We start from the raw sequence: 24,355 nt of genomic DNA, 5'->3' as shown, positions 1-24,355 counted from the left end.
GGTCGGGGAAGATGTGGAAAACTATCGGCCTATTTCTATTCTTCCACTCCTGTCAAAAGTGTTAGAGAAAGTAGCTGTAAACTAGGTCAAAAACTTTATTGTAAAAAATGATATTATTATATGTAACCAATTTGGATTTCAACCAGAAAAAACACTCTGTATGCAGTGAATAACTTTACTGAAAAGATAGCCAATCATTGGATCAGAGGAGTTAAGTCACAGGTATCTTCTGTGATCTCACAAAAGCATTTGACTCCATGAACCATGACTTGCTTATCTACAAATTAGAAAAATATGGAATTAAGGACAATGCTCTAAATTGGCTGACATAAGACTTACACAACATAAAACAAAGGTTAACAATCACATCAGATGCAGTGAACTGTTATACTAAATGGAGTACAGTATCACAAGGTGTGCCTCAAGGTTCCATTCAGGGGCCAATCCTGTTCCTATTCGTTGTAAATGACTTACCTATGAATATGAATTCCCATGAATATTAATTCTCAATCAGTTCTGTTTGCAGATGATACTTCTGTTTTAATTGAAGATGATGATGTAAAAAAAATTCTGAGCTCCATAATAAGTACACCTGATGCCTTAGAAAATTGGATCCGGTCAAATGGTTTGAAAGTGAATGTTGCAAAAACCCGTAGTGAGTATATGAATAACTGATTTTCATAGTTATTTTGAATCTGTCATTAGATATAGGATAATTTTCAAGTAGTGTATCCCGCATATTCAAACTGCAAAAGAAAACTGTCTGATACATGTGTACTGCACAGCAAACAGAGACTTGTTGCCCATTATTTCAGTAACTGCAAATCCTAACTGTTCTCTCCATGTACATTTATGAATTTATAATCTTCCTACACAGCAGACAATTTGTGGAGACTCATTTTAGCCATATATTTATAACACAAGAAATAAAAATAATGTTATGCTACCCACACACAGGCTTAATTATATGCACAGACTCCACAGTATATGCGGATGACAATATACAGCAAGTTAATGGGCAAAAAATATTGAATATGATGCCAGAAATTTTAAAAATCAGGTTACAGCAGCTTTTGTGGGAGAAATGCTACTATTCAATAGAAGAATTCATAGGGAATGAAATGATCATTTGAGCAAGCGGTAATTATGTGTTAGACTTTATTGTATGTGTATATAACAAAATTGTATCATTATTATTATGCTGTCTGTTAACATCAGCTGTTCTTTGTTTATGGTGAAATTTTACCACAGTTTGACGTGTCTCCTGTACCTGAATCAAATGATTTAGGTGATGTATGTTACGAGACAAATAAACCACAATTCACAATTCAGAACTCAGTAGTGGACCTAAGATTGAAGCTTGGGGAACCCCATATGTGATTTCTCCCCTGTCAGAATTGTCTCTCTGGACTACATTGCTAGACTAAGTACAACTTTGTGCATTCTTTAGGTTAGATATGACATCATCCATTGGTTGGCAATACCATCACTTCCATAAAATGTCAATTTATCTAGAAGAATATTGCAATTCACACAGTCAAATGTCTTAGAGAGCTCACAGAAAGTGCCAATCAGCAATATTTTATTATTTAATGGCTGTAAAATTGGGTGTGTGAGTGTGTAAATGGCTTTCTCAGTAGAAACCCTTCTGAAACCCAAACTGTCAAACTGTGATTTGCTAAGGACACTATTGTCACTATAGTGAGATATTATTCTAGAGTAAATCACCTTCTCAAAAATTTTGGAAAATGATGTCAGCAGTGGAACAGGTCAGTGCTTACTGAATCTCTCTTATCGCCTTTCTTAAAGTGGGATTTAACGATGGCATATTTCAGTCTCTCTGGAAGAATTACTTGAGTTACTGATGCATTACATATTTCAGATAAGACTGGGCTTATTACATGAGAACAAATTTTTAGTGCTCTGTTGGAAACACCATCAAAACCAGATGAACTTTTATTTTTGAGGGAGCATATAATTTTCTTAATTTTAGAAGGTGAAGTTGGTGACATATTCATATGATTGAATTTTATGAAAATTAAATTTTCAACATACTGCTATGATTTTGCTCAAGACTGAACAGTTTGTCACAATGCTTTCCACTATATTTAAGAAATCTATTTGCTACCTGTGACTCATCATTAATAGCCCTTTCATTCAGTTCAGTAGTGGTGATGTCTTGTTCTGTGGCTGGTTGCCTGTCTCTCATTTCACTACATTCCATGTAGCCATAAGTTTGTTAACACAAGTACTGACTTCTAACATTATGTGCATGTTTCTTAATTTTTAATATCCTTTCTTAGTAATTCTGTGCAGTTTTTGTAGTGTGCAACTACTGTAGGATCCCTACTTGTTCTTACAAAAAAAATTCCCTTTTCCTTTCACAAGATGCTATAATCCCTCTAGTGATCCATCATTTTTACATGTATGTTTAGTATCTTTCTGATTAGCTTATGTGGAAAGCTATTTTCAAATAATTTTGTCATGGAATACATTAAATCTTATGTTAGTGTTCGGTTCATTATAATTTACATCCTATCTTATTTCCTGTAAACTATGCTTAAAAACATTTGTACTGGAGTCAATAATTTGATTTCAACTGAGGAGTATCTATACCATAAGGCACTACAATATTTATCCTAACTAACTGTGCATCATAATCAGAGAGAACATTTGTTACTGAGTAAACAGTTTTTTCCTTGCTTTGAACTTTATCAAAGAAAACATCATCAATTAGGGTCCTACTGCCTTTATACACCAGTGTTGGAAAGTTAATTATTGCGATCAGATTTCAGGATCCAAATAAGGTTTCCAAACAAGTTTTCCTATCAGAATCCCTTAGAAATTTACATTGCAGTCACAACAGACTATTAACTGCTTGCTGCTGTCTGATAGATCAGTAAGGAATCCAGATTCCACATAAATAGGTCAAAATATCCCAGTGGGGATCTGTATTTGATTACAATTAAAAGAGAACTATTTTTCAGCATTAATTCACCAGCACACACTGCTATGTACTGATCACTACAAAATGTAATTGCCTCGATGTTTTTGAACTTGTGTTCTATCTTAACGTATGTTAACAACTCCTTTGTCACCAGGCTAAGGCTAACTTTTGACTTAACAAAACTTGTGACCAGATACCCTGGTCTTAATTTGTCTTGTACCATCTGGCCTACACCCCTCCCATAACTACTACCTAGCAGCAAGACTCTTTTCTTCCTAGTGTCTAAACTGAGTTTCTTTGCTAGAAGCCTGCTGCACACTACTGTGACCTACTGTACCTCTTCCCCTCCTACTTCAGGTAACAAGTCAAATTTATTGGATACTGTTAGCTCAAATGTGGATGATGTTCAAGAGCTGATCCCCTCTTGCCAATTTGTTAGTTACCTTTACCTGGTTTCCACGATCTTTTTCCCACTTCAACCTATCTAGTTCAAATTTCATGTAATCTAATTCACACGTAAGGGCACAAATCTTTGCCACCTGCTCAAAGATTCTCTTGTCTTTTTTGCAGAGCTTACAGTACTATGGGAGAGCCTTGTTAAATTCCCCATTCAGTTACCCATTACAGTCACCCCAGTGAAATTCCAACCCGCAGTCTACACATACCAACATTCACACTAATCATGCATTGAAACAGAGATTACACACTTAAAAATAGAAATAAATCAATTAACACCCTTTACACTACACGACTTGGGCCAACATGCACACAAATATACAGTTACATGCCGAACTTTTCATGTCTTCGGCACTTATATGTAAAGGAAAGTGATACTTTAATAGGAAGTTTGAGAGTCACACTGATACACATATTTAATGAACAATTTGAACTAAACTAACTGTTATTACAATCTAAATAACTTATCTTAACAAGAGCGCAAAAACTATGACGTCTTGAATGATGCTGGTACTGGAATTTTGCTGTGTGTGAGACCGCAAGCGTTTGTGATTTTTATTGGTCCCGTAAATAACCTTCTGTACAGGTACATACTTGTAATACAGGACACATCACTTTCCTTACAACTAGACAATATAAATATAATGGGCTATACAGTAATAACATTCAGTAACTTCCACAATACATACGTGGCGCCAATGAAAAAGCACCAACATCGATATGCATTCACTTTTGGACTCTAAGCGTTATCTTTGGATGTTCCGCCATGTTCATGTCAGTTCCTTGTGATCCTTGTACGTGTTAAGGTTAATAAATGAACTATTGCTAAATGGGTGTGATTATTGGTGCAACCAACCGGTAATCCTCCTCACTGGTGACCCCGAGTTGTAACATCTTCCGTTTTCGCCATTTTACTGTGTCCGTGACCTCCTGGTCAGTTATTTTCTCATGTATTACATTGACACAGCATTTGAACAATGACTTCATCCCAGCGCCTAACACCAGATTTTGTGATCGACATGCATCATGTTGCGGGCAATGTCCACCCGCCAGGCCTGCAACACGATGCCTCTCACACAATGATTCCGTCAATTTCACTGGACGTTTTCGAGCCTGCAACAATAAGTGAGATTAGGAGAGTGCATGACTCCGGCTATCAAACACCTTTGTTCCTGCCATATGTGCCCTCCCTCATCGTCTGTGCAGTTACCTCTTATGGATCTCTGTGCAGTGTGGGACCAATGCTGATTTTTGTAAATGCTTTGTCAGACAACTTACTACCACCAGGACAATGATTTGCCATGCCGCAATCCATGCAGTACCACGCGGATACCTGCGACGTGGCCGGAACTGCTTCATTCACAGTTCTACCTCCTCAGCATCTGACCACGCCCGCAGCTGCCATGGTTCAGCATCAGCACATGCATTCCTACTTCGATACTTCGGCCGGCAACAGTTACAATAACTTATTATCTGTGCAAGACCTCCACCTCCGTCCCACTGCTATGCCTCAGTGTTTTGTGCCACACATTCACCTTATCCGCACACCATTTTGAGTGGAGTGGTTATGAACAGTGAACATCCACACATTTCGTCCCACATTTCCCACACTGCACTTCCGGACAGCCTGTCCCTCCGCAGCCCCCCTGCAATGCAGGTGGCCCCAGCTCTGATCATACGTCGAGCTTTCCACGGACTAAGACGCGTTCTCAAACTCTGAACTTTTTCTCACCTGTCACCCCCGCGCCGGCTCCAGTCGAGCTTCCACTACCATTCTTGGCACATCTCGGTGCCTCATCCACAATCATTCTTCTGCGACACATCAATCTGAACACACCCGCAACGTGTTGAGCTTCCGCAACCACAATCGACACATTACAGTGTCTCACCTGCGTTGGCCTTCTGTGTCACGACGGACCGCGCTCAACCACAACGTGTCACCTTCACGCTGCCACCCGAACAGCCGTCGCTGCCACATCCACTGGAGGCACACTCTCCTGGAATACTACAGCAACAACAGCTTGATTCAGGCAGTACCCCGACGAACTCAACTCAACCTGTTCTTCTGAACAATCTACAACGCTTACTGACACAGCCACCATTTAATCCCGACAGAGCAACAACCTGGTTCAAAATTGTGTACAAAGTGTTCGACCATTACAAACTTGATGAGTCAACCAGGTATCTGTGCCTCATCACCCACCTGCATGACCAGGAGGATTTGATTGCTGACCTGGTCGACGCCCCGGACTCAGCTACCCAGCACATTCTAGCCAAAAAGAGAGTTCTACGCCAGCTTGCACGCTCAACTGAGGCAGCAATATGGCAAGTGCTCCACATCGAGCAACTAGGCAACGACAAACCTTCCCAGCTCTGGAGACGGCTACGTGTACTGGTCAGCGCTGATCTATTCTCTGACACAGTTCTCCTCGCCATCTGGTCATATAAACTATCTCCTCAAATCCGGTTTACTCTGGCTCAAAGGTCTCCTGAACCTGTCGAGCAAGGTATTAAAATTGCTCACAAGCTACACAATGCATCACTGCTCTATTTTGCCAGCCACTGCCTACCTGATAAGGCTCAGGTTCAGGCTCATCGCCCTGTGGCCAGACGCGGCCGGGGCCGTACTGTGCCGACCGTTCCACTCTCTCTGGGAAGCAGTAAATGAGCAACTGGGATGCCACTGGCTCAGCCCACAGTCACACCCCCTCCTGCAACCGAACCTGTTGTGGCCACCAAACATCGGCCATCACCACTGGCAACAAACCTTCCACAGGAAATGCAACCGCACTACCCGTACTGTTACTTCCGCACATGGTTTGGTGAGGCGGCACAGATCTACAACCACCCTGCTACTTCCCAAATGCCAATGGCAGGTAGGTCCGGGTGCCGCCTCCTGTGCACAACATGACAAGCATCCCACAGTGCTCCATTCTGTTTGGGAACGATTGGATAATTGCGGAAGATTTTACATTAAAGACATTTCGTCAGGATACCTTTTCCTAGTGGACACAGGCGTTGATGTTTCACTGCTGCCTACGTCCTTAGCGTCGTTGAACATCCGCCCTCATCGTACTTCACAGCAAGCTGTGAATTCAAATAAACTACAATGCTCGGGTTCAACTTCCCACATCGCCTCACTCACTGCAAACTGCAAACTTGAGTGGACTTATTTAGTGTGCAAAATTGACGAACCTATACTAGGCATTGACTTCTTGCGACACCACAAACTTTCACCGGACCTAGTGCAAAACACCGTGTTTCATCATCTGTTCATCCGTCCAAGACTCACTTCACCTGTGCTCCATCGAGCAACGCCCCCCTGCCCCTGTGACATATTGGTCCGGGCTCATCACATCCATACATGCCCATCTCTGTCGGTGACGTTACAATAAACCACGTACAAGTGCCTTGTCAAGCCTGAACACGTTGCTCGCCTACACAAGGAAAACTGATCTCTTCCTCCGGCTCCACAAAACACAGCTCCAGCTTTCCGATGCAGCAAAGGAATTACAGACACTACAGCAAGGACAAAGCAAGGTCAGTAAGTGTGACGAATCTGCTTGCAATCCCAGCAATCGAGCCTCCGTGTGTTTACCTCCCGCTACCCCTCGCAACTGTGCTATCAAGACTGCCATAACACGGCAGCATTTGGCACTCGGCTGGACACAAGTGGGCATGCGTGATGAGTGTCATTAGTTCCCGAACTGACAGCTCCTACCCCTCACGGACAGCACCTCAGACTATGCAACTATGGCTCCAGCGTGCCGCCGTGCGACAACCACTGACTACAAAATCAGTGCACTCGCACCAAGCGTTTCGTCTGCGACCGTGCATTACAGGCTGCGCCCTCGAAAAATGGACTCACTAATGGCTCACAAGCTCTACCGAGCTCACCCAACCACAGTGACACTGCTTCGGGCCGGCGGCCATCTAGTCGCGTTGACTCCTGGTACATTTCGCCGCCTTGGCTCCCGTAGGATCCGGCGAGTGGTTCCATACACTACGACCATGCCTCACCTGCCCCGCCCGCCGCACGTTGTAAACAAACCACCACTCGTGCCACCGGCAACATTTCCGTCATCAAAAAGGCATGGCTCACAAGCTTCGCCTCACGCCATGTCCCCCGATCTCCAATAAACGACATCGACTTTGTCTCGAGCGCCTCTCCGACCTTAAAAATCACATTTCTGAACTACTAAGCTCCGGCATCACTGAACCGTCAGCCAGTAGCTGGTCTACACCCATACATATGACACCCAAGAAAAACAGGTCCTGGCGCATGTGTGGAGATTACCATCGACTAAATGCACGAACAATAATGGACACCCACCCTATACCCAACATTGGCGACTTTACCAGTTCCCTCACAGATATGACCACGTTCTCTGTCATTAATTGCAAACGGGCCTACCACCAGATCTCTAGGGCACCTGAAGACATCAGGAAGACAGCAATCACCACCCCGATCGGGTTATTTCAGTTTCGATTCATGCCCTTCAGTCTTAAAAACGCAACCCAGACCTGGCAATGCTTCATCACCGAAGTGCTATTTGACCTAAAATTCTGCATTGCATATCTTGATGACATTCTTGTGTTCAGCTCCTCCGTCAAGGACAAAATTCAACATTTACAAACTGTTATGAACACTCTTGCGGCAGCATGCATCCAGACCAACCAAGACAAAGTGCAGCTACATCAACCCACTGTCACTTTTCTCGGTTTTCGGGTCTCTGTCGATGGCATTTCACCACCCCCTGAGAAAGTACAAATAATACTAAACCTACCCAGACCTTCGTCATTCAAAGAGCTCCGGCACTTTCTGGGGACAGTTAATTATTATCACTGACATCTACCTCAGGCTACGGAGATTCAGGCTCCACTGACAGACACCTTGGCAGGCACCAACACTTCTGGATCTTGGCCCGTTCCATGGACTCCTGCTATGACTGACTCTTTCACTGCCCTCAAAAATCTTCTTGCCGAGGCCTGCACCATCGCACATCCTCATCCCAATGCGCAGCTTTTCATCACCACAGATGCGAGCCAGATTAGCCAGACAATCAACGGCCAAACTTTGCCTCTGCAGTTATTCTCGCTCAAGCTCACCAATGCACAACGGAAATATTCCGCGTTTGACAGGGGGTTTCTCTCGGTCTATGAAGCAATTAAGCATTTTAAGACTGACATTGAGGGACGCCCTTTCTATTTTTTAATGGATGACAAACCCCTGGCTGCAGCCATTACAAACCCGCCAGCTGACCCGCCTCCTTGCCGCTTCAGATACATGGACTTCATATCTCAGTTCATCACCAGAGACCTCTCTGAACTGCCTAACCTCCAATTCGCCGATGAGGAAACACAAAACCTGATTTCAGACTCACTACACTTCATCTGCACCACCTTCCCTGGCATTTCTGGTGAAATCTGGTGTGACGACAGTACGGGTATGTTATGCCCCCTCATCCCAACCAAGTTCCGTCAAGCTGTCTTTAACGCATTGCATAATTTAGCTCACCCCGGTGTTCGTGGGTCCACCCACCTTGTAGCGGAGTGCTTTGTGTGGAGAAATGTCAACAAGGACTGCCAGCAATGGGCACACTCCTGTGTTGCTTGCCAATGCTGCAAAGTACACAAGCACACTTCACCCCCCCTCGGCGCCTTTTCGATCCCTCCTGGGCATTTCCAATATATTCACATTGACATTGTTGGCCCTCTCTCTGCCTCTAACGGCTTTCGTTATGTTCTCTCGTCTATCGACCGAACAACTTGCTGGGTCGAGGCTGTACCCGTCCTCAATATTACGACAGAAACTGTTGCTTGAGCTTTCGTTGAGTCATGGGTGTCGCGTTTCAGATGTCCAGCTATCATCATGACTGACCAGGGCAGACAATTTGAGTCGGTCCTGTTCAATGGGATTTGTAACATTGGCGGCATCCGGAGCATCCGTACCACAGCATATCATCTGCAAAGTAATGAGCTAGTCGATCGCTGGCACCGCACTTTCAAGGCGGCTCTTCGATGCTGCGACTCTATGGATGGAGGCACTTACCCTTGTGCCACTCGGCATTCATGAGATCTATAAGGAAGACCTCAAATGCTCAATAGCTGAGTTTGTATATGGCGAGAACCCTCTGCCTGCCAGCCATTCCCGCCCTAAGGTTCAAGTCCTGAAATCTCTGGATAATTGTGAATACATCATGCTCCGAGATGACACTGTCCGTGCTCCCCTCCAGCCTGCATATACCGGCCCATACCAAGTTCTGTGCTCAGCCAACACCTATGACATCTGCATACCACATCTTATTTTCTTTTTCATATGTGTGTACATTATTTACAAATAAATTGAAGAAGGTAGCCCCATAACACGTCCTTGCAGTACACCATACTTCGTGCTGCTAACTGCTGATCTGTTTCATGTTGTTAATGATTACATATTGCCAGCTGTTACTGAGCTCTGATGTTTTCCAGGCTGCTGCTTGTCCACAAATACCACAATCGGTATTTTTTAGTTTCTTTACTAGGAATGCATGATTAATTTTGTGAAATGCTTTGGATAAGTCAAGAAAAATCCCAGACATTACTATCCAGCTGTCCAAGGCCTGTAGAATAAATTCTATTAATTATTCAGTTGCTGCTTCTTTTGATTTCCTTTTCTAGTATCTATTTGCTGTGCTGGAGTTAGTATTTTCTGCTTTCCATGTAAGAAGTTAGTCTGTTGAACATGAGTATTTCTAATATTTTGGAGAACTCTGATACTAAGTATCTTGGCCTGTAAGTTTCATGTCCCAATTTGAAGTTATATATTCACATATTTTACTGTTTGCATCACTTCTACATAATCTTTCACTAAGTATCGACACCTTCCTGTATTTTGATTTACTGTGAAATTTCGAATATTCGGGAGTGCCGCGATAAACTTGCATTGTTATTGTCAATTGTAAGCTTAAATTTCATTGTGCTGTTTTAAAATGTTTTGAGAAGAGGAGGGCTATTCTCATCAAAAAATTCGTTCTCTAATTTCATTTTATAATTACATAAGAAATAGAGTAATTTTGAGAATGTTTGAATGCTTACAAAACTATATTTTTGTAAGTTACTGGTATGAGTGTCTTGGCTACGTAACTTATCTCGAATTTAATTAGTGTTCGTGGTTCACAGTTACTGCATCAGAATATATCATCCCTGAATCTCACTGTATACCATCGCAAACAAACATGAATTTTTGAGAATTTATAAAAGCTACAATTCTCCTTTCCACAATCTACAAGTAATTTGTGTAAATTGACGTTTATCATTTTGTTACTGTAGCAGATATTCTAACTAACATATTGTGCTATATCTAGTTTGGCCTTAAAGAGGAGTAGCCTTATATTCAGGGTGACAATTATTGAACTACACATATTAAAAATTTTTTTTGCATCACCCCAGTTCAAAGAACTCCTGAAGATAGACATTGACTGTGGATATTGTATCACAGACACAGTTTCTTTGACTGTTCAGAGATGTCACTAAACCCGCCTGAAAATGTAAACAACCATGCACGAGCAGCATCTATTAGATGGAGGGGTTCCAACAGCTGATCAGTTCCAGTCATTCCACTAGGAAGGAGATACATAGCTCCTGTTGTCCATAGTTCAACCATGCCTAGATAGTCAATAACACAGAACTATTGTGTCCGCATTTTTACTTTGTGCCAGAGGGGCCTCTAAAAAAGATAAGTGTCCAGGTGTTCTCAGAGTGAACCAAAGTGATGTTGTTCAGACATTGAGGAGATACAGAGAGACAGGAACTGTCGATGACATGCCTTGCTCAGGCCGTCCAAGGGCTACTACTGCAGTGGATGACCGATACCTATGGATTATTGCTCGGAAGAACCTTGACAGCAGATGGAATAGAATCAGCTGCAATAGAAACTAACATAGAAAGCATGGATAATTCAGGGGTTGATATAAACTGTAATAGGTTACAGTGTGAAAAACCATTAAAGTGTTTGGCCTTATGGTCTGAAAAGGAAGACAGGGAACAGTTGGTTAGCCAGGTGTTAGAAGGAGAGGATAGTGACAACAAGGGTGGTTTGGATAGTGATTCATCAAGCAATAGTGATGCTAGTGAAGTAGATGAAATGTTTGAATTTGTGTATGATGAGAAAGATAATCTCATTAGCAAAGAGAGGATAATGGTTGAAGAAGTGAGTGATGAGGAAGATGCGTGTTTTGTAGGTGATGTAATTGAGGAAGGGGATCATGCAGTATGTCACTTGCCTGTAACAGATGATGTTTTTGGTGAACCAGATGATAGTTTTTCGAGCAGAAACATCAATGAGGATTTGTTATATGATGAGGACTCTAAAAATAATAATGACAGTAATTGGCATCCTATAGTTATGGCTACATTGCACGGTACACCCATAAAACGCTTGGTCGACAGTGGAAGTGAACTGAATGCAATATCTCAGATATTTTTTGTGTAAATTACAGACAATAAAGAAGTGGTGGTCATGCTAGTATCTGGTATAAGAGTAGTTGGTGCTACTGGAAAAGTGACTAAGCTGATTAAGCAGGAAGTGTTAGTTAGTTGGTTGTGCGTTCCATTGATCAATCGTACGGTATGGTAGCCGTTATGATGTGGAACATGTCAAGTGCACAAGAAATGTACATATGTAACAAGATTTTTTAATATATATATATATATATATATATATATATATATATATATATATATATATATATATATATATATATATAGGGAAACATTCCACGTAGGAAAAATATATCTAAAAAAAAAAAAAAGATGATGTGACTTACCAAATGAAAGTGCTGGCAGGTCGACAGACACACAAACGAACACAAACATACACACAAAATTCAAGCTTTCGCAACAAACTGTTGCGTCATCAGGAAAGAGGGAAGGAGAGGGAAAGACAAAAGGATGTGGGTTTTAAGGGAGAAGGTAAGGAGTCATTCTCAAATTAATGATATGGTTATAATAGAGGGAAACATTCCACGTAGGAAAAAAAAAAAAAAGAAGAAGATGATGTGACTTACCAAATGAAATGCAATTCATTTGGTAAGTCACATCATCTTTTTTTTTTAGATATATTTTTCCTACGTGGAATGTTTCCCTCTATTATAACCATATCATTAATTTGAATGACTCCTTACCTTCTCCCTTAAAACCCACATCCTTTCGTCTTTCCCTCTCCTTCCCTCTTTCCTGATGAGGCAACAGTTTGTTGCGAAAGCTTGAATTTTGTGTGTATGTTTGTGTGTCTGTCAACCTGCCAGCACTTTCATTTGGTAAGTCACATCATCTTTTTATATATATATATATATATATATATATATATATATATATATATATATAACAGAGGGAAACATTCCACGTATATATATATATATATATATATATATATATATATATATATATATATATATATATATATATATATATATATATATATATATATATATTACAATACAGAGTTAAAGATTAATATTTCTATTATTTACCCCATTCCCTTAAATGGCACAAAATGCATATACTATATTTATAGATTTATTTATTCCTATTCAAGAATTCATCCATGGTGCAGAAGGAGTTGTCAAGGAGATACGATTTCAATTTATTTTTGAAGCTATTACTGCTGTCTCTCAGACATTTTATTCATCTGGTAATTTGCTGAAAGTTTTTAAAACAGCATATTTTACACAGTTCTGTGCCAAATATAAGCTGAGTAAAGGATAGTGTAAGTCTTTCTCTTTTCTGGTATTATAATCATGAATGTCACTGTTGTTTTTAAACTGGTCCATGTTGTTGAGAACAAATTACATTAGTGAGTAAATGTACTGCGAGGCTGTTGTAAGAATTCCCAATCTTTTAAAAAGATGCCTACAAGGTGAGTGACTATGAATCCCACACATTATTCTAACCACTTCCTTTTGAGCAGTGAATACTTTTTGTCTAAATGTTGAGTTACCCCAAACATTATTCCATATAACATCAGAGAGTGAAAGTATGCAAAGTATGTTAGCTTACTAATTTCTATATCCTCAAAATAGGCAATTATTCTGATTTCAAAAGTTGCTGTACCTATTTGCTTTAGAAGATCCAAAATATGAATTTTCCAATTAAGATTCTCATCTATATGTACACCCAAAAACTTTATATGATCTACCCTGTCTACTGACTTCCTGAGGTGTTATATTTATTGAAGGAACTGTACTTATTGCAGTAGGAAATTGGATGTACTGTATTTTTTCAAAGTTTAGAGCAAGCCCATCTGCAGAAAACCAATTAATGACTTTTCCAAAGACCTTATTTGTATCATTTTCAATTGGAGTTTCTTTTACTGGATTAATAATGATGCTTGTATCATCAGCAAACAGTGTCAGTTCAGCTTCCTGTTTCTTATAGGAAGGGAGGTTGTTCACATATACAAAGAACAGAAGGGGACCCATGATTGGACCCTGTGGAACACCTTTCACCCCAGTTAGATGAAGTGGCAAACTCATTTAAATCACTTGACCCATATAAGGAAACTTTTTGCTTCCTGTTCTGTAGGTATGGCTTAAACCACCCATATGGTATTCCATTTATACCATAGAATTGTAAGTTCTGTAACATAATGTCATGGTTCATACAATCAAATGCTTTGGACAAGTCACAGAAAATTCCTATTGGTGACATTTTACTATTTGAATACTCTATTATGTGGACAGTGAAATTGTATGTTGCTGTCTCAGTGGAACAGCATTTTTGAAATCCGAACTGTGATTTACTAAGTATCCCATTACTATTGAGATGATTAATCACTGAGTACATTACTTTCTCGAAGATTTTTGAAAATGCTGTAAACATGGATATTGGCCAATAATTATTGACATCTATGGTGTCCCGCTTTTTGTAGAGAGGCCTGACAATAGCATATTTTAACCTGTCTGGGAAAATTCCTTGAGTCAGTGATGCATTATGTATGTAATGAAAAATCAGCATTATTGTACTATGTTTTTGTGATTGTTGGAGGCTACAACTCTTCTACTATACTGAAATGTATTAAAGTTTATATATGACTGCAACAAGGAGTGTTGGGACTGTGACAAAAGTCTGACAGACAGCATAATAGGGAGCCAAAATTTTTTATGAACAGCTCCGTCTCCTAATGGGGACCTGTACACTGTTGCTAATATCAGTACTACATTATCTAGCTGAAGTTCACATGCACAGACCTCAAAGTGCTGATAAACACAAAATTTGGTTACTTCTACAGTTTTGCATTTATACCCATGTTTTATGAAAATGGGAACTCCTCCTTTATCCATCCTAGATCTACAAGTGTAAGATGCTAAATTATACCCACTTATACTGACACTATCCATGCCCACAGTTACATGGTGTTCAGACAGACAGAGTATATCAATCTCATTCTTATTTTTGAAATCATCTAAACACACTAATAGCTCATCTACTTTATTTTTTATTCCCCTGATATTTTGATGAAGTGAGTTGATACTGCCCTTAGCTTTACCCCTATTTACTGTACATGAAGTTTCTTTAATTCTATTTATCTTGATTGTCATCTGTCTGGAATTTGGCTTTAACCTAAAAAAACCTGTCTGCCTGGACCCATTAACCACAGGGATCACCCCTTGTGTGACTGTGGACCCCCTTACAGTTTCTGCCAATAGAGAAGCTAATTTATTTCCTCCCCTCCTATTCAGGTGCAGTCCATGTGTAGTGTATTCACACCTACCAATAGCATTTACTGGAACAGCATTTACAGCATTTACTGGAACTGAGATTTTGCTGGTGTCTGGAGCATCCCATTCAACTCAGTGTTAACATGCCTTAGAGCAGTGTTTACTCATGGCTGATCATGGCACTGAAAGACCTTCACAAACCCCACATTAGTGTGCTCAGTTTCTGCTCCTATTTTATCCAGGTCACTCCTAATACTGTATCTTGGATTCATAGCCAGGCTGTTTCCTGCTCCCCCAACTATAATTACCTGATATTCCTTCTCAAAGTCCCTGCATAGCTGACCTAAGTTTTCTGTCCCTTGGCTAAGGCTAGCACCTGGTTTCACAAAACTTGTGGCCTGGTACCCTGCCCCTAATTTCTCCTGAAGATGCTGGCCCATACCCCTCCCATGACTGCTGCCTATAAGCAGAATTCTTTTTTCCTATTCTGATTTGATAGCGACCTGTCTTTTTTCTTCAAGCTAATATTCTGCTTCAACCTACTTTCAACTACAGGAAGTGTTGCTGTCAGTTGAAATTTGTAATCAATTACTTGAGTGTAGATTTCTCGTGGTACCAGGACTCAGTCTGGATATGATTCTAGGGACAGAATTCTTGCATAAATGGAATGTGAATATAGATTTTGCTGCTGGTAAATTTAATTTTGTATGTAGTGGGAATAGATTTGAGATTAGTTTCACAGAGAAAATTATTGATGAAGAGAATAATGACTTGATTGTTCACTGAGATATCTGGCCAATTATAATGTAAATGGATTAGACGAAGGAGAGAAAATACAAAGGAAGATAGAGGGGAAAGTAAACAGTATTGAAGCTATAATTGAAGAACAATGGGGGGAGGTGAGACAGGTGTTATGGAAAATAAAGAGGTGTTTTCAGAGGGAATAGGCCGGGGTTAGTAAAGGACTTTGAATTCAAATTGTCTTTTAAAGAACACGAATCTTTCTTTGTCAAACCCTGTGCTATCCTGTTTGCGAAAAAGGAAGCAGTTAGGAGAGAAATTCAGAGGATGTTACAGTGGGGAATAATCGAAAGATCTAACAGTAGATACAACAATGGCTTAGTCCTAGCGAAAAAGAAGAATGGGGATGCGCGAGCAGTTTTAGATATGAGGAAATTAAATGAGATAGTACTAACAGAAAGTGATAGGCCTGCAAACATAGAGGAAATTCTACAAAAGTTTCATGGTACTAGATATCTGTCATCATTTGATGTAACATGTGGGTGTTGGAATATTAAATTGGAAAAAGAGTCTAGACCTTATACAGCATTTTTGCATGAAGGTAAAAGTTACCAGTATTGTGTTGTGCCACTTAGGTTGATTTGTCTGTTTGTATTTTTATCAAGGCTCTTGATAAGATCTTAGGAGAGGAATTAAGTAATAAAATCACAGTGCATGTGTATGATATATTGATTGCTAATGCAGATTGGTTTGAGCATTTTAGAGTCTTGGATGAAGTGATGAAAGCAGTATATAAAGGGGGGATGAAGTTGAGATTAAATAAGTCTGAATTTGTGAATAAAAATATAGTATTTTTAGGACATGTGATTGATAAAAATGGGATTAGACAGAACCAACAAAGTTAAGGGCTATAGAAGATTTTGCAGCACCAGAGTATAAGAAGGATTTAAAATCAATGCTTGGATTATTTGGATTTTATAGGATGTATGTGTCAGACCAATCATATAATTACCCATGTTTAAGCAATTTGTTGAAGAAAAATATTGTTTGGAACTGGATGCAAGAATGTGAGGAAGCATTTAGGAAACTAAAGAGGGAACTAGTGAATAGTAGAGTGTTGTTTCACCCTGATTTTTCTTTGCCATTCTGCATGAGTACTGATTCCAGTTATAGTGGTTTGGGGGTAGAAATTTTTCAACTAGTCAATACAGAGAAAGGGATTCAGTACAGGACAATAGCGTTTGCAAGTATGACATTACAATCACATGAGAAGAACTACTATATTTATGAATTGGAGGCCTTGGCCATTATATTTGGGTTTCAGAAATTTGAATGCTGCTTGTTAGGCCACAAAACAGTGGTGTACACTGACCACAAAGCTTTGAGTTTTTTGCAGCAGTGTAGATTAAGACATCCAAGGTTAATCAGGTGGGCTTTGTATCTTCAGCAGTTTGAATTAGAAATAAAATATATAAAAGGAAAGGACAATATAGGGGTAGATGCCCTATCAAGAATGCCAATAGGTAACAGAGACAGTCACAATGATGGGAATTCAGAAGGTCGAATCAAATGGTATTATACTCAAGGGTTGAAAGATGAAAAGGTAGTTAGAAAAGTCTGTCAAGAAATGAGGAGAGAACAAAATAAAGACCCAGATTAAAGGAATTGTACAATTCTGACAATGAACTATAGGTGAAGGAATATTACACTATTCATAAGGGGGCGTTATTCAGAAGGAAGACTTTAGATAAAGAAGAGTGGAAACTCTGTTTTCCAGAGCAGCATGTTGACACTTTAACTGATATTCTGCATGAAAGCTAGGAGCATTATGGGATGAGAAAAATAGTAGCTAAGTTACAGGGAATAGTACTAGCTAAGTTAGAGGGAATAGTACATTTCAATAATATGTGGAGAAGGGTTCGAGAAAGGTTGATCTGTTGTGATAAATCCCAGAAGGTGAAACCGACCTCCGCACCAGCAAAAGATCTTATGCACTCAGTGTTAGTAGTAGATCTTCATTACCTAGCCTGCGTTGACCTCCTAGGTCCCCTACCCACTTCAACAAGTGGTTGTAAGCGTGTATTTGTTGTGCTACATGCATTTTCAAAATATGCCAAATTCTATCCAATTAAAAGGACTAATTTAGAAAGTGATTACTTTCATAAAGTAGGGAATCCAAACTCATTGTTATCAGACAATGGTCCTCAGTTTGTCTCTGAGAGATTCATGCAATTTATGGGGACACACAAGGTTAATAATAAAAAGATACTGATGTACTTTCCACAAGGAAATATGAGCCAGAGGGTAATGAAGGAAATAAACAGACTGTGTAGAACATACTGTAGCAAAAAGCATACAGCATGGGCAAATCATTTACCAAATTTTGAAAAGATAATTAACAATTTGTGGAATGAATCAACAGGGTATATTCCATGTGTACTAATGTTTGGTGAACAACCAAATAACATTATATGGGAAAAAGTTGATTTTCCAATTATAACTGTCATGGGTCAGGAGGAAATGATTAAGAGGCTACAGACATGATGAAGAAAAAGGCAGAGGAAAGAAAGAAAAGATATGACAAGGCAATTAAACTGACCAGTTTTAAAATTAATGACTTGGTTTTAGTAAAAGTGAAAGAGAAATGTACTAAAGTAAACAAAGAAATAAGGAAATTCTTGCACATTTATCATGGTCCATTTAAAGTATCAAGAATAGCACATGACAATGCCTATGACCTTGTGTACCCAAGGTCCGATAGATTGTTGGGGTTAAAGAATATAATAGATTTAAAACCATATGTTACTCCCATATGGCATATTAGGTCAGTGCCAGTCTATAGAGAATATTTCAGGAAAATAGGAAACCTGAACTTTGGTGACAGGGTGACTGAGCAGACTCAGAGGAAAATGAATTGGTAGGGGGTGCATCACTCTTTGATGCATACACCATGTGACAAATTGGTGCCTTCCATTAGCTGAGTGTTTGTAATGTTTCTTTTCTGATGCACTGTCTTGACTTCTATTTCTAGAATTCGCGTTAGCTTCTATCTTAGTATAGTGTAATAAGTAATGAAAAATCAGTATTATTGTACTATGTTTTTGTGATTGTTGGAGGCTACAACTCTTCTACTATACTGAAATGTATTAAAGTTTATATATGACTGCAACAAGGAGTGTTGGGACTGTGACAAAAGAGACAGTGATTAATATTATGGTGAAGAGCCATAACTAGTGAAAATTAGTATATGATTGTTTTATTCATATATTTTAATGAGCTAGGCTGAATTTGTGGCTATTTTAGGTTAAGAATGTACTTTTGGAGGGTGTTATTATCACATTGAATTGTTCTAATTTGCCATTCAATATATCAAAGAAATTAGAGAAGCAGGAGGGTTAGCTCAAGGTTTCTGTTGTGTTGCAATGATATGGAAACTTTAGTGAGTAAATGAAAGGATATTGGCAGTCACAGTATGTAACAGCATAAAAAGTATTGACTGTAAGAAGTTGAAGGTGATTCTTGTCCTGATTTAAGAGGAATATAAAATAAAGTGGTTTTGGAAAGTTATATTTGTTGGATTGATTACCAAGTAGATGTAATGTTGCAGTATATTATTGTACAGTGATTAGGAGGATAATTGAGTATTACGGTGAAATGGAGTGATGTAATGATGAGTTGAAGGAGCTATGAGATTTATTATGAAGTTGAATCAATGTGAAGTATGATGTTACGATGATGTTGATTTTGATGAATTTTGAGAAGTTTGAGTAAGGAATCTTCAAGAATTGTTATGCTGTTTATGAAGTTTGAGATTATTGAGAAATTTGGTGAAAGAGTAATAAAGTTTATGTTTAGGGACTGTGTGTAATGAGGTATAGTAGGACACGTTTAATTGGTCATACGGAATAGACTGATAGCGAAACAGAGATAATTTTGAGAATGCAATTAAGTAATCTGTGACAATAGGAAAGTAGATCTGGAGGTGAGCTTATGGTGAACATACGAATATGAAATAAGATGTGACTTGAACTGTGAACTAATTGATGCAGCCAGAGTTAAGTGATGGAACAACTTAAGCAGAGTGGGAACCTGAGTGAACAAACAGCAGCTAAAATTTTATAATAAATAATTTTGTAATGGCCTTTAACTAGGGATGACATAATTTGAGGATTTTGTGGGCACAATAGTATTTAATTTTGAAGGTGACAGGAATCAATGTAGATTTACAGTAGCAAGAATTTGTGAGTGTTAGTTCTGTTTTGTGGGAGCATTTGGTTTAGGGGCTTCCACTTTCCTTAAAAGGAACATGTAATTTTCTTAATGTAAGTTTTGATTTTGCAGTGTGAATTATTATTAAGTATATGCAAGAGATATATGTAAATGACTAATGTAGTGATATTCTCGTATTTTTAAGATCAAGTTTGAAATAAGTTATGAAGTAGTGTCTGATTGTATGTATTTATGTTTCCATGGAACACCATATTGAATGAAAGGAGCAGAGGAACTGTAGATAATGGAGGGTGGATAAAGGACCATAGAGTCTGCACACCATTAGGAGCTGTTCAGTTGTATTGTGCTCCTGTGTTTTATAAAAGTTTTTGATAACAAATTGCTTGATGCTGATTTCCATCATCTGCCATGTCATTTTTAGGACTGGAATCACCACATAACCATTCAACAAACAGGACTAGTAAGAATAATGTGTAAGTTTGATAGCTAAACATCTTCTGATGGCCTCTCTCTGATATGAAGAAGATATTCAAAATGTACCTAATCAGCCATTTCATCCACAAATCATCAGATTATCTAGACTGAGGAATTTAAAATTCCTTTTATCTTCAGGCTAAATAGCAATGTTCATTCTAAACATGCCTCTACAGCTATTGTTCTGTGAGAATTATACATGTGGTCACATAGACATTAACCTTTAATATGAGATTTAAAAAACAACTATTTAATGTATGTGAGGAAGGATCAGCATTTTCTAACGCAGGAAGTTTCTTGATCATTTTACTTTGCTATAATTAACTTAAGTAAGCAAAAACAGCATGCAGTATTTTAACAATACTTAATTATTAATGCAATTTCTAGCTACTATTCCACTTTTCTAATGTATATCTCAATTTTTATGCCCTTCATGGCAGGAACTCGAAACACAATGAATGAATTTATTTATTTCACTTTCCAAATTGTGTTGGCTTAACTGTGGTCACTCTCAAGATGTTGCAGCCTTTTTCTTTCTTTACATATGTTTTAGCATACATTTCTGCTACTACTGCCCAATGATACTTCACTTCTAGTCAATACTGTGGGCACTATATAATATGCAATACAGTTAATTTAAAATTGTATACTGTATACTGTTATAACAATTATTTTCAGCATTTACTAATTTATTTAAGTGACATGATGAGTAATACCTTGAGTAATCTGAGAGTGTGATGTTAGTTGGCTCATCGGCACTGGAACCTTCCTTCATAAGGCGTGTTACAATTTTAACCCTGAGACGTTCCTTTTTCACAGCATTAACAATCTGCAAAGTTACACATTTATGTGATGAATTTTCTATTTACTGTATATTACCATTTTGTCATGACAACTTATTTCAAAATGGCTAATTTCATTTTTTCCTGTAATACATATATCACAACAAGCTGAATTCCTTACACATTACACAATTTTGTAGCATTTTTATGCATGTACATTACAAATGTGCCTGCAGTGAAGCTACCAAGTGAGCTACTTTACCATTTAAAGCACAGAAATGAGGCTCAGCAGTTATCAAGTTAACTGACAAAATCATGAGAGGCAAGCAACAGTATGATACAACAGAATAATTGTTATGAAGTAAAATACTACTCTTGTCAGCACTGCCAATTCTATGCAAATGCCACAGCTCTTAGTCGTTAGGTAAAGGCCATTGGCCACTGCATTGTCCATGATGAGGGGTAATGCCTCAGATTTGGTATTCTTGGCAAATTCTTGACACAAAGGATCTCAGAATATTCAATTCCCTAATGATTTTCAAAATGTAATGCATTGTGCATCTAGCTCCAACTTCCATTCCATATTCAAAGTCTGTTAATTTCTGTTGTGCAGCCTTAATGACATCGGAAACCTTTTCACATGAATCCCCTGAGTACAAATGACAGCTTCGCCAATGCAGTGCCCTTTTATACCATGGTATATGATACTACTGCCATTTCTATATGTGCACATTACTATCCCATGACTTCTGTCACCTCAGTGTGAATCACTGATTCAAATACCTTTAATGAATGATGTATTCCCAGCAAACACGGTAGTTAATATAAATGCAAGTTTGAACCAGCAATACAGTGTTAATATCAGTTAATAAAATGCCAGCAAGTGTTTAAAGCCACAGGGATTGTTTCACAATATGATGGGAGGCCATTTATTTATGAGTTGCAGCAAACTTTGTCATATTTACTTTCAAGACTAGTATTCATTTAATCAATGTAACCTAGGCATTATGAGCTGAATTAGCTCATAATTAAGGATGTAGTCACCAAAAGAGCACTAGTTTTGCCTATGAAGGCAGCTTCAAGTAGAGCATGGTGCTCTGTCCTCATTCGCTGGACATTGCCAAAGAATCCTTGTTTCTTGTACCTGTGATCCCATGTCTTGCCAAACACAGTGGCAAGCCACAGCATCTGCAAACTTTCTGCTTTCTTCTGGCTCACAAAGTATGCCCTATTGTGTCCATTCCACCACTTGCTGCCCACACAAAGAAACATCCTCATTCATAATCTTTTGCCATACTTTTTTACGCTAATAGTTCAGGACACATTTCTCTCGATGAGATGTCCAGAACTGTTGATATTCATAATCAATGATGAAAGCCACTATAGTTGTAAAAATCATTTATCTCTAAAAAGGAAAGCAAAACCTGGTTTTAGGACCTGTGCCCCATCTTAATGTATATGTTAAAATGAGTGTCCATAGAGGATACACAAGTGAAGTTAAAATAACCTCAGTTATGCATCCTTTATGGACTCTCATTTTAATATGCATTTGAAGATGGGTACACAGGCCCTGAAACTGGATTGTGCATTACTTTTTAGAAATAAATAATTTTTACAACTGTAGTGGGTTTTAATGTTGATAATTAACGTTGACCTCTCATGGTCGGGATTCATACACATGTAGAATTTTTTAAAAGATGTCATATTCACTGTTGACTGTAGTAATTATTTATTTCTGTTTTTGTTTTACAAATAAAAAAACACCATTTTTTGCTGCACTCTAGTATATTCCACACAGTTGCATTTCACCTTTTTCACTTTAAGGCATCTTCAATGAGATCTAGAATGATACAGTTTTGTTTTGATATGTGTTATCTACATATTGTGCCATTCTGGATACCACTGATGATGACTTAAAATGAAAAAGGCAAATCATGTCTGGGAGGAATAAAATACAGTGCGGCCAAAAATGGTGTTTTTTATTAAAAAAAAAATCTGGCTGTGCTTGTCATGAGGGTGGCCATACAAACAAACTTGTTATTTATTTCTATATTTGCAGTTTTGGCCTTTGGGCCATTTTCAAGATGTACTGTAAAAGATTTTGCTTCATCACATTTCAGACTTTAAAATCTTCTGACATTTATACATGTCATCATCAAAAATAGGCCTTTCCACTGAAGAAATACAGTAATATCAGACACATGTGAAGCTCTGCAAAGCTCTGCACATCATGAAATGATGTAAATAATTTGTATGACATACAGAGCTTCACATTTGTCTGATGTTACTATATTTCTACAGTGAAAACGCCTATTTCTGATGATTACGTGTAGCCATGTCAGAGAATTTTAGTCTGACATGTGCTGAAGCATCTTTTGCAGTACCACTTGAAAATGGCCCAAAGGCTGAAACAGAAATAGTGAAATAAATAATTTTTACAGTCAACAGCAAATATAACATCATATATGAAGATAGTAACTATTCTCGAAAGAACAGATACTACTGATGACCATGAGAATAAATGATAATTAATTGAAACCCTCAGCTGCCAACAGGTGTTGTTGATATACCTTGATGGGGACAGCTGAAAATGTGTGCCCCAACTGGGACTTGAACCTGGGATCTCCTGCTTACATGGCAGATGCTCTATCCATCTGAGCCACCTAGGACACAGATGAATAGCTCGACTGCAGGGACTTATCCCTTGCACGCTTCCTGTTAGACCCACATTCCCAACTGTCCAAAATCTATATATGTAATGTACCAAATACATATTTGCCCATCCACTCATCACTTGCGCACACTAAGGTGTCGATTCCGGTAAGAGTTTGGGCAACCTGTGCGCATTCAGAGACGAAGGTCAATGACTGGGTAGCCTTTAACTACATACATGAATATAGTAACTGTTCTTGAAAGAACAGATACCATTGGTGACCGTGCAGCTTCTCTAGAATAAATGATAATTAATTGAAACCCTCAGCTGCCGACAGGTGTTGTTGATATAGCTTGATGGGGCACAAATTTTC

General features: G+C 38.7%; 1 protein-coding gene across 1 annotated transcript in view; it reads right to left on the bottom strand.

Annotated features, from left to right (window-relative positions):
- Positions 1 to 24,355, bottom strand: part of LOC126252533 (cytosolic carboxypeptidase Nna1) — a 666,898-nt gene that overhangs the window by 295,226 nt on the left and 347,317 nt on the right. The window contains 1 exon segment of the mRNA XM_049953428.1: positions 21,264 to 21,376. Coding sequence (XP_049809385.1) covers positions 21,264 to 21,376 — 113 coding nt within the window.

This window comes from Schistocerca nitens, chromosome 4 (assembly GCF_023898315.1).
Source record: "Schistocerca nitens isolate TAMUIC-IGC-003100 chromosome 4, iqSchNite1.1, whole genome shotgun sequence".
Lineage (NCBI taxonomy): Eukaryota > Metazoa > Arthropoda > Insecta > Orthoptera > Acrididae > Schistocerca > Schistocerca nitens.
This window is presented reverse-complemented; position numbering and strand designations above follow the sequence as displayed.